At 60.1% G+C, this 10675-nt stretch overlaps 2 protein-coding genes across 6 annotated transcripts; both read left to right on the top strand.

Moving 5' to 3' along the window:
• Positions 1-786: 786 nt before the first annotated feature.
• Positions 787-2993, top strand: Aspdh (aspartate dehydrogenase domain containing). 3 transcript variants are annotated; one of them, XM_042700165.1, is made up of 8 exons: positions 787-913; positions 1121-1265; positions 1525-1609; positions 1729-1878; positions 1954-2174; positions 2245-2399; positions 2659-2705; positions 2738-2993. In XM_042700165.1, exons 1-7 carry the CDS (start codon positions 859-861, stop codon positions 2700-2702), a joined length of 855 nt encoding a protein of 284 aa, XP_042556099.1. In that variant the 5' UTR covers positions 787-858; the 3' UTR covers positions 2703-2705; positions 2738-2993. The 3 variants fall into 3 exon arrangements, with proteins under 3 accessions (XP_042556099.1, XP_042556098.1, XP_042556100.1); XM_042700164.1 differs by having other exon boundaries at positions 2659-2993; XM_042700166.1 differs by having other exon boundaries at positions 828-913; positions 1153-1265; positions 2659-2993.
• A 252-nt stretch (positions 2994-3245) lies between these two features.
• Positions 3246-6566, top strand: Josd2 (Josephin domain containing 2). 3 transcript variants are annotated; one of them, XM_042700190.1, is made up of 5 exons: positions 3246-3362; positions 3927-4089; positions 5366-5491; positions 5945-6139; positions 6254-6566. In XM_042700190.1, the coding sequence occupies exons 2-5, from the start codon at positions 3944-3946 to the stop codon at positions 6351-6353; spliced, it is 567 nt and encodes a 188-aa protein (XP_042556124.1). In that variant the 5' UTR covers positions 3246-3362; positions 3927-3943; the 3' UTR covers positions 6354-6566. The 3 variants fall into 3 exon arrangements, with proteins under 3 accessions (XP_042556124.1, XP_042556125.1, XP_042556126.1); XM_042700191.1 differs by having other exon boundaries at positions 3930-4089; XM_042700192.1 differs by lacking the exon at positions 3246-3362 and adding an exon at positions 3423-3572.
• The last annotated feature ends 4109 nt before the right edge of the window (positions 6567-10675 follow it).

Consider the following 10675-nt stretch of genomic DNA (forward strand, 5'->3'; position numbering starts at 1 on the left):
CCTGGTTGCTATGGCAACGCTGCGGCGGTACCAGGTGGCGGTGGGGGCTGGTAGGCCACATGCTGCCTTCGCGTTGCAGCCGCCATCTATGTGCCAGGGCAGTGGCATCTTGGGGCACCCAGGGACTTCCCAAGGCAGGAGGCTCCTCATCTGTGACGGGGGAGGGGAGTTGGTGGACAAGGGGGGAGGAATACAAAGGGGGTGGGGACAGGTCTGTAGGTGAAAGGTGGGCCGTCAAGGTGAACTGAAGAACAATCAGAGACAGGCAGGAGGGGCTCTGGCTAGGGCTGAAGGGTACAGAGGCAAGGCACCCCCTTCATGAGGCTGGGAGATACTGCTCCCACTGGAGCCTGGGCATAGCAGGCCCTGCCACCCCTGCTGCTCCAGTGAAGTCCTCAGCAGCAGCCTCCCCTCCCCCCCCACCCCAAGGGGATGGGGAGCTGGGACCTGAGAGCTAGGCGCTGGGCTGAGGGCCCAGAGTCCTTGTCACAGCTCCTCTGCCTGCCCCAAGCAGGATGCAGTTTCCATGACAACCTGGCCAGCCGGAGAGGAAGGCGGGGACTGCAGAGGGAATTTTCCACATGAGCAGGAAGGGGGGGGGGGAGCGTGGGATGCAGAGGAAAGAACCGAAGGGGGTTGGCATGCAAGATCCTGAGCCCCCAAATTTCTGTGCCCTCTGCCCAGGACAGGAGGACAGAGGGAACTTGGGAAAGGGCCCATTGGCACACCTCCTGTCACAGTGAGGAAGGTTCCAGAGAGGCTCAAGGGTCCAAAGGTCCAAAGGCTCAAAGGTCCAAAGGTCTGCAACTGCCCTGGTCTGGGGGTAGGGGCAGCCCATAGCCCAGCAGGTGGACAGACATGGCCCTGGAGAGCGTCCCGAGGAAGGTGGGGGTTGTGGGCTATGGCCGACTAGGTGAGTCCCTGACCAGCAAGGCCTCCCTCCTCAGGCCTCTGTGGAAGTCCCAGAAGCTCCTCAACCAGACCTTGCATCTGCGTATGCGTATCCCAAACTGCCAGCCCAGCCTCTCTGTCTCTCTGTCTCTCTCTCTGGGTCTCTCTCACTCCCCCTTCTCTCTTTCCTCTCCCTCTGGACGTCTAGCCCTCTCCTTTTCTCCCCCAGGACAGTCTCTTGTCTCCCACCTTCTGGCTCAGGGATCAGAGCTGGGCCTGGAACTTGTTTTTGTCTGGAACCGTGACCCGGGACGGATGGCAGGGAGCGTGCCGGCCTCCCTGCAGCTCCCCAGCCTGGCCGCCCTTGGGGAAAGGTCAGTGGCCTTACCACACAGGAGAAGCTTAAAATGCCCTGCCTGCTTGTCTTTAGCTATGTGTGGTGTCAGCCTAGTCCCTTGCCCCCCTCGGGGTCTTGGTGCACTCAAAGAGGGAATGAGAAAAGCCAACACATCCCAGGCCGGAGTGAGGAGTGACAGACAGCCCTCCAAAGACCTTGAGGCCCAATTCTCTGCAAGTCTCCCCCCTCCCCATCCCCACACACAAGGCTCTGCCCTGTCTCTCCCTCTCACCCAGGCATCCCGACCTAGTGGTAGAAGTTGCCCATCCCCAAATAATCCATGAGTCTGGGGCACAAATCCTGCGCCATGCCAACCTTCTGGTGAGCCCCTATCCTCAACCCATAACCCAGTCCCCTACCACTTCTGTCTGGGCCCCACTGCACCCCCAATCAGCCACCCTTTTCCTGATCTCGGTCCTTCCTGCCATCCTCCACCCCAGGTGGGGTCTGCCTCAGCCCTGGCTGACCCCATCACAGAGCAGCAACTCTTGGAGGCCTCCAGACAATGGAACCACTCTGTGTTTGTGGCTCGAGGTGCTCTGTGGGGGACTGAGGACATCAGCCGACTGGATGCTGCGGGAGGCCTCCAGGTGAGGTTCGCTGGTCCTGCAGCACCAGAGTGGAGCCTGTAGACCCCAGCCCCTTACCCTGGCCCTTGTTTCTAGAGTCTTCAAGTCACCATGGCTACACACCCAGATGGCTTCCGCCTTCAGGGACCCCTGGCTGCAGCCTGCAGCACTGGGCCTCGCACCGTGCTCTATGAAGGTCCTGTCCGTGGGCTCTGCCCTCTTGCTCCCCAAAACTCCAACACCATGGCAGCAGCTGCCCTGGCTGCCCCCAGCCTGGGTTTTGACAACGTGATCGGTGTGCTTGTGGCAGATCTCAGGTGAGCAGAGCTGGGGGACGGGCTGGGGCTGTGTCTGGGTGGACCACACTGACCATGCTCTTTGCTGCAGTCTCAAGCACCTGCATGTGGTGGACGTGGAGCTGCGAGGACCCCCAGGCCCCACAGGCCAGAGCTTCACTGTGCACACTCACAGAGAGAACCCTGCGGCGCCGGGCGCAGTGACGGGTTCTGCCACTGTGACAGCCTTCTGGCGTAGTCTCCTGGGTGAGGCAAGGCCCCTGCCCGGTGCCAGCAGCCCCGCTCTCTCCCGGGGTTCTGGTTCTGGCTCAGTAAATCTGCACTCCTGATTCTCCTTAACCTTCTCACTCCAGGACTAATTCTAAGTCTCTGCTTCTCTTTGGGTCTCTCTGCGTCGGTAGGTCTCTTCCCCCTTCCCATCCCTCCCAACTCTGACCCTTCCCTCCATCACTATCTACCCCCCCCCCAAGTGTCTGTGTCCCAGGCTTCCGTCTCTCCTGCGCAGGCTGCTGCCAGCTGCCGTCCAGGCCCGGGATCCATCTCTGCTGAGGAATCTCCTGTCGGTGGGCACCAAGGCCTCCCCGTCCTCGCCCCTCTCTCGTCCCGGCCTCCTTGCCAGGAGCCCCGCCCCGTCCGGTCCCCGTGAGGATCAGAGGCCCTGCGGACCCCGGGCTCTGGCACTCGAGTTCCGGTGTCCCTCTGACGTCACACATCGTGTACACACGCTGCATGACGCCATCCTAATAACCCAGGTTCCTGTCGCCCTCAGGGACGTCCCACGACGTCTGCACACGCCACAGCAATAAACCCGCACACACGTGAGCAAAGCTCATAAAAATCCTCGCGAGAGCCGGCCCCTTCTATTTCCCGCGATCTTCTGGGGTTAGCAGCGGGCGTGAGAGTACACGAGGGACGTCCGCGGGGCATTTCCGGGATTTGCTAGCAGAGGCTCACGGAAGTTGTAGTCTCGCGTTTACCAGAAGCCATAGCGGACTTCCGGGCCACGTGAGTCCTAGACGGTCCCTAGAAAGCCAGCGTGTCGCGGGGGCCTCTGGGCGTTGTAGTCCGGCGCGCGAAGGTCGCTGGGATCTGCAGTCCGTCCCGCCTGCCCAGTCAGCGCGGTGTGGCCCTCCAGGCACTCGGAGTCCGGAGCCGCGGCCCAGGGGGATGCGGGAGCCCCTGGCTCGGGGAAGCGGAGAGGCAGGCGGGGTGAGGGGCGTCTGCAGGCAAAGGGCGGGCGCCGTGGCTGGGTACGGGTCGGGAGAGGGCTCTGTTATTTTGGTATCCGGGTGGAGGGCCTGGTTGCCAGGTGACAGGGTGAGGGGATCTGGTTGCCTGGTGACGGTCTAGGGCCCTGTTGCTAGGTGACCGGAAGAGACCCTAGTACCTATGGACAGGAGAGGAGTGCTTCATCGCTAGGTAATTAGAAGACTGTCACCTAGTGTCGGGGGTGTACTCTGTTGCTAGGTAACCAGGAAGAACCCCTGCGTTACCTAGAGGCGGGAGGGAGCGGACTCCTCCGTTGCTAGGTGATGGTAATAAGGACCCTTTCACTTAAGGGACGTGATGGGAATGGTTGCCAGGTGTACTGAAGCGAGCCTTTTCTCTAGCACTATGGGATGGAGGTACCTCTGTTGCCTAGAAACAAAACCCAGAAAACAAGGATGGGCTCCAGAATCCTCGCAGGCTGCCTCCAGCCCCCACCTCGATGGCGGTGCCCGGGCTCCTGCTGGAGGCCTGGTCCCTGAGCATCTTCTCCCCACCCCACCCTAGCAGGAGCCGAGGACGGTATGTCCCAGGCCCCAGAAACGCGGCCGAGCCCACCCTCTGTGTACCACGAGCGGCAGCGCCTGGAGCTGTGTGCAGTGCATGCCCTCAACAACGTGCTCCAGCAGCAACTCTTTAGCCAGGAGGCCGCCGACGAGATCTGCAAGAGGTGACTGTCAGCCCTCACCCTGGAGATGCAGACCTCCCTCAGGGGGAGTAGCTCTCTTGGGTCCCCAGTACCCCCTCACCTGCCAGGCCTGTAACTTCCTGCCTCTGCCCAAGGCTTCAGCCCAGCTCAGGCCCAGCCATCTCTTATCTAGGTCCCAGTCACAACCTCCCAGATGCCAGTGTTCCTTCCTCCTCTAGTCCATGCTACACACAGGTTCAAGGCTCACCCTCTTTTCCTCCCTCCATGGCTCCCTAGTACCCTTAAGGAACACCCCCATTTCCCCTCAGCCACATCTAGGGCCTGCGTGCGCTGCTCCTGCCTGCCTCTGCAACCTCACCCCTCACTGCTCCCCTCAAATCAGACTCTGTAGTCCCCAGACGCTCCCTGCTGTGCTGCCTCTGGGTCTTCGCACAGGCTGTTGCTCTGAGCTGCATGGCTATATCCGCCTGCAGCCTGAATGTTCCTCAGGATTTCAGACAAAACTTCTTTACACCCTGCCTCATCCCTGATGGGCAGTCACAGGTGTGGCTCCAGCTCAGGCCTGGTCTTGTGCTGCCTGGACCTTCCTTCCAGCCTCCAGGCTCTCTCCTCCAGTCAGTGCCCCCACATAATCCTGGGGGCCAGGGTCCTTGTCCAGTTGAAAATGTCCACTCCCCTCGTGCTCATGGGCCTCCTGGGGCCCACAGATCTCCATACCCACAATTATAGCGTTTATAGAAGCAATTTTCTAATTCCCTACTCCTCCCACCTAGGACCTTCCTGAGGGCCGCCCTAGCCCACGGCCACCTCGTCACTCATCACAGGGGTTGCTGGACTCTTCCAAGCCCTGTTGGTGACCCAGAGCTGAGTCATATAAGAGCCCTTCTCTGAGAAACATGGCCTGGGAAACAGACAGAAAAATAAGCCACAATCATCCCCCTCCCCCACCCCTGCCCCCTGTGCCTAGCTGGGAACAAAGGCACAATTGTTCAGAAAGCAGGGCCCACAGGGGCCTGTGGTGGCTGGGTTGGGAAGAGCTAGCAGGAAGGCTGGGGTGCAGGACCCGGCTGGGGATGGGTGGCTGAGAAGGGCTGGCACTGGTGCCATGCAGGGCACGAGTGGCAGTGGGGAGGATGGGACTCTGCCAGGGAGGACTGTAGGCAAGGAAGGGGCAGGGCAGCCCCAAGCTAGAGGCGCAAAGATGTGGGCAATGGAGAGCCAGCCTGGGGGTCGGGAGGCGCCTCTCAGAGGAGGGGACATCCAAGGGGAGTTACTGAAGGCTCTGCCCTCCCACCAGGTTGGCCCCAGACTCCCGACTGAACCCCCACCGCAGCCTGCTGGGCACTGGAAACTATGACGTCAACGTGATCATGGCCGCCCTGCAGGGGCTGGGCCTGGCTGCCGTGTGGTGGGACAGGAGGAGGTAGGGAGGAGGGAGGGTGGTGTGGACCCACGGGGGCGGGGGGGGGGGAGGCCGGGACAGGTGAGGGCTGGCTGGACAGTGTGGCCAGTGGATGGTGGGCAGGAAGCTTCTGGGCACCCAGGGTGGGGAATGGGCGGCTGGGATTTGGGCAGTCGGGAAGGGCGGTGGTTCAGGGGGAAGATGGGCAGTTGGGGGAGCTGGAGGCAGGAGGAAGAGTTCCAGGCCAGCCTGGACTGTGTCAAAAAGCCAAATAAGTTAGATTTTTAAAAAGATGGGAGATGGCTGGCAGGCAGTGAGAACCGGATGGGCTCCTGGGCACGAGGGGGGGGTGGTGGATGAACACAGGACAGCCACTGGGGGTCACTGCAGCCGCCAGCTGGGTGGCAGGAATGCCAGGGCCAGCTGGCAGGGCCAGGCAGAAGGGGCCTGACCCTGTGCTCCCCTGGCCCCCAGGTCCCTGTCCCAGCTGGCACTGCCCCAGGTACTAGGACTCATCCTGAACCTGCCATCGCCTGTGTCCCTGGGGCTGCTGTCCCTGCCGCTGCGCCGGCGGCACTGGGTGGCCCTGCGCCAGGTGGACGGCGTCTACTACAACCTGGACTCCAAGCTGCGCGCCCCCGAGGCCCTGGGGGGTGAGGACGGCGTCAGGTGAGCTGTGGCAGGAGCGGTCCAGGCTGGAGCTGGACTGTGGAGCCCCACCCCCAAGTCCCCAGGAAGTGCCAAGGCTGGCTGGGCCTCAGTCTCCCTCGTTGTCCTACCCAGGACTTTCCTGGCGGCTGCCCTGGCGCAGGGCCTGTGCGAGGTGCTGCTGGTGGTGACCAAAGAGGTGGAGGAGGCAGGCTGCTGGCTACGAACAGACTGACCCTGCGGCTGCGGACAGACGAACCCCATGCCGCCTTCCCACTGCGCAGACTGCCTCCTGGCGCCCGCCTCAGACACCCCTTCTTGGGGAACATCCAGGGAGTTCCAAGGAAGGAAGGGCCTGGGCCCCAGGGGCCCCAGGGAGGACCAGGCCCTTCCCCACATATCCGCTCCCCAATGCCACTGCTGCCTCAATAAATCCATTAGTTTCCCACCTGCCTGTGATGAAGCCACCTGCTTCCCCCCACCCTTCACAGAGGCCAGCTGTGGCAGGGGCGGCGGGGGGGGGGGGGGGGGGGGGGCGGGGAAAGAGGGGGAGATCTGGGGCCCTCCAGGGAAGCAAGTTTGTTCCTTATCCTCAGGTCTGGTCACTGACTGGGAGGCAGAAGAGCGGCCCCCAAAGTTGCCTGGTAGCCCAGCACCCGGACTTGGGAGCAGGAAAGAAGGGTCACAGGTGCACAGGGCCTCACAACATAGAGACTTAACAGCTTGGGCTCTGATGGTGGGTGGATGAATCACAGGCCCTAAAAGCTGTAAAGGGCACTGGGTGTGGTGGGGCACTCCTGTAATCCCAGCACGGAGGAGGTAGAAGCAGGAGGATTGCTAGTGCCTGCCTGGGCTACATAGTGGGACCCTATGTCAAAAGAAAAAAAAAAAGTGTGGGGCTGGGAAGGTGGCTCAGTGGTAGAGCACTTGCCTTGCATGCATGAGGCCCTGGGTTCGATTCTTCAGCACCCCATAAGCAAAAAGAAAAAAGCCGGGAGTAGTGCTGTGGCTCAAGTGGTAGAGTGCTAGCCTTGAGCTGAAGAGCTGAGGGACAGTGCCCAGGCCCACAGAGTTCAGGCCCCTCGACCAGACCAAAAACCAAAAAAATAAGTGTGTGTAGGGGAAACAAAGCTTGGTACCAGATCACTAGATCATCTGTAATTGTAGCTATTTGGGAGTCTGAGATGGGGAGGATCATGGTGTGAGACCAGTTCAGGGATGAAAAATTCATAAGACCCCTTCTCAACACAAGGCTGGGCACAATGGCATATACAAGGCATCCTAAACTATATAGAAGGCCCAATCCAGAGGATCAAGTTTCCAAATCAAGTCCAGGAAAATCTGGAAGACTCCATAGAGGAAGATGGACTCAATACTCAGCTGTCCTCCTGGGGGCGGGAGGGGGGGGCGGCGGGAAACATGAGGAGCCTGAAATAGTCACTGGGTAAGAAGGGAGACCCTGTTGTAAAGGAGCCACTGGAAACAGCTGGCAGGGCAGGGCTCAGCCATAGCACAAGCAGCCCAGAAAGCCCAGGGCCCTGAGTTCAAACCCCAGTGCCATCAGAGGAACCTACTTTGGGACTCTGGCCTCCACTGCAGGCGCAGGAAGCATGCATCACCCTGGGTGCTGGGCCTCTGAGCAAGGGACCAGCCTGGGATGCCAGAAAAGCCTCCCATGCGCAGCCAGCCATCCTGATGGCAGAGCGGGCAACATGGACTGGGTGGGGAAACGCCATTAGGTTCCTCGAGGCCTCCAACCCTGGCTGGCTCCTCAGGTCAGCTGCCTCCTGCTTTCCCATCATCCTCCGGGACCACCTCAGGCCAATGGACACCGAGCTGGAATGGTCAGCAGCCCAGTCCCCCACGCCAAGCTAGACGGACACTCGGACACGAGGCTGTGTCCCCCAGGACACGGTGGGGAAGAGAGGAAGGGCAGGGCCTTGGGGACGAGGGTGAGTCCCCTGAAGTGGCCCAGAGACGTGGCAGCCCATGGAAGCTGAATGGAAGCCCCTGGAATTGGAAAGGACAGAGTGACCCAGCCCGCTACCGCTGTTTTATCGCAGTGGTTATTTGGGGAGGTGATGAAAGACAAGGCCGCCCTGGCAGCAGGAGGGGGGCTGGGGCCCGGAAGAGGGGCTGGGTGGAGAGGGGCCCGAGGAAGAGGAGGAGGGCTGGTGTTAGGGAGGCAGGGGCCCCTCAATGACTGGGGGAGGGGGCAGGTAGGGACAGAGAAGAAGGGAAGGAGGGAAAAGGCCCAGAAGTCTGGCCCTGAGCTCCCAACAAGGGGGAAAAGTGGGTTTGGGGGAGATCTGCACTGAGTAGGCTGGGAGGGGCCTGTGAAGCCTGGAGGGGGGGCCCAGGTCAGGGGCTGAGATTGAGTTGGGGACAGTCTGGGGTATGACTCCCATCTGTGCCAAGATCCAAGAGGGTGGAGCACAGACGCCCGGCAGAAAGCTAGTAAAAAAAAAAAAAGTGTGGGGACGCGGGGTGACTCACCCCAGCACCTGTGAGGTAAAAAGGTAGTGACACAGTGGAAAGTCAAATAGGGGGTGCAGGGCTGCTGCTGGGGATCCAGAAACCCCAGCCTTGAGGCCCTGCCTGCCCTTCCCTTTGTCTCAGTGTCCCTGGCTGCACCCCCTTCCCTCCTCCCCCCCTGATAGGAGCCCCCTCCTCCCCACTTGTCGCCTGTCCTGTCCTGGGGGGTGGCGGCAGCTGGCAGGGCCCTGAGTGTTTCTATTCCGGGCTGGTGGAGCGGGCGGCCACCTCCCAGGTGCTTCCTCAGCCATGGCCATATAAGGTCCGGAGTGCAGACCCTGGGGGTGGGAGGGGCAATCTCCTGCCTCTCCCCCCCATGGCAGCTGGGCCTGTCCCATTGTCCCTGTGGGGCTGGACCCCCTGTCCCTTGCTGCGCATATCACTGGCACCCCACTTTGCAGTGAGCCCCTAGGGTCTCAATGTGTCACCTTTCACCCAGGACACCCCATGTCGATCCCAGAGCTAGGGGTGAGGGCTCAGCTGCAGGTTGGAGGTGTCCAGGCAGACCCCCATGCATGCTCAGGGAGGTGGGGGGAGTGGGAGGGAAGGAGGGGGGGAGGGAGGAAATGCAGCTGTCCCGGGCAGCCGGTGCTGACAGCTGCTGCCCGATTTAGCTGCAGTGCCGGGGTCTGGCCAGATAAGGTGGTGAGGGTGACAGACCGCACCCCCCCCCCCGGCACCCCTTAAATTTCCCAGTTCAGGGCTGGGGGCGGCCGCTGCCGATACCAGGTGAGAGGGGCCATATCGCCAATGCCTGCCAGCCCGACCTCGGCCGCCTCAGGCCCTCTTCCCCTCTCCATCTTCCCTGTCTGCCTCCCACCCCTTTCTTTGTCTCCCCTTGTCCTTTCTTGACCCCGGCCCCATCGGGCTCCCTGTCCCCCTTTGTCTCTGCTTCACTCTGCCTTTCCCTTATACCCCCCCTCTTGTTTCTTGATCTCTGATCTGTCTCTGTCTCTCTTGCTCTCTTTCTCTCTCGTCTGTCTCTTTCGATCTCTCTCGGTCTCTGATCTATCTGTTTCTCTGCCTTCCTCCCTCTCTTTGCCTCTCCTCTCTTCTTGCTCTTCCTCTCTCCTTCTCTCACACTCTACTCTTCTATCTCTGTCTCTCTTAGTCTCTGATCAGTCTCTCTCATCTCCTGGTCTCTCTCTGATCTGTCTCTGCCCCTTGTTCTCTCTCTCTCTCTCTCTGATCTCTCCCTCCCTACCTCCCTCTCTCTCTCTTCCTCTCTCCCACTCTCCCCCTTTCTCTCTCTTGCCCTCCCTCTCTTTGTCTCTTCTTTTTTTCTCTCTTGGTCTTTCAGTCTCTCTCTCTCTGATCTGTCTCTCCCTGTCTCTCTCTGCCCTCCCCCTCTCTTTGTATCTCTTCTTCTTTTCTCTCTATCTCTCTTTCTTGGTCTCTTTCTGATCTGGTCTCTTTTCTGATTCTTGGTCTCTGATCTGTCTCTCCACCTCTCATTCTCTGATCTGTCTCTCTCTCTGCCCTCCCTCTCTCTTTGTGTCTCTTCTTTTCTCTCGGTCTCTCACTTCCTCTCTCTCTTGGTCTCTGATCTGTGTCTCTCTCTGCCCTCCCTCTCTCCTTGTATCTCTTCTCTTGGTCTCTCTATCTCTCTTGGTCTCTGATCTCTGTCTCTCTCTGCCCTTCCTCTCTCCTTGTCTCTTCTTTTCTCTCTTGCTCTCTCTCTCTCTCTCTCTCTCTCTCTCTCTCTCTGACTGTCTCTCTCTTGGTCTCTCAGTCTCTTTCTTGGTCTCTCATTATCTCTCTGATCTGTCTTTCGATCTCTCTTGGTCTCCGATCTGTCTCTGTCTCTCTCTTCTGCCCTCCCTCTCTCCTTGTGTCTCTTCTTTTCTTTCTTGGTCTCTCTCTCTGTCTGTCTGTCTCTGTCTCTCTCTTGGTCTCTCAGTCTCTTTTTTGGCTTCTCTCATCTCTCTCTGATCTGTCTCTTGATCTCTCTTGGTCTCTGATCTGTCTCTGTCTCTCTCTGCCCTCCCTCTATCCTTGTGTCTCTTCTTTTCTTTCTTGGTC

Source organism: Dipodomys spectabilis, unplaced genomic scaffold (assembly GCF_019054845.1).
Source record: "Dipodomys spectabilis isolate Male_0828 unplaced genomic scaffold, ASM1905484v1 ptg000266l, whole genome shotgun sequence".
Taxonomy (NCBI): Eukaryota; Metazoa; Chordata; class Mammalia; order Rodentia; family Heteromyidae; genus Dipodomys; species Dipodomys spectabilis.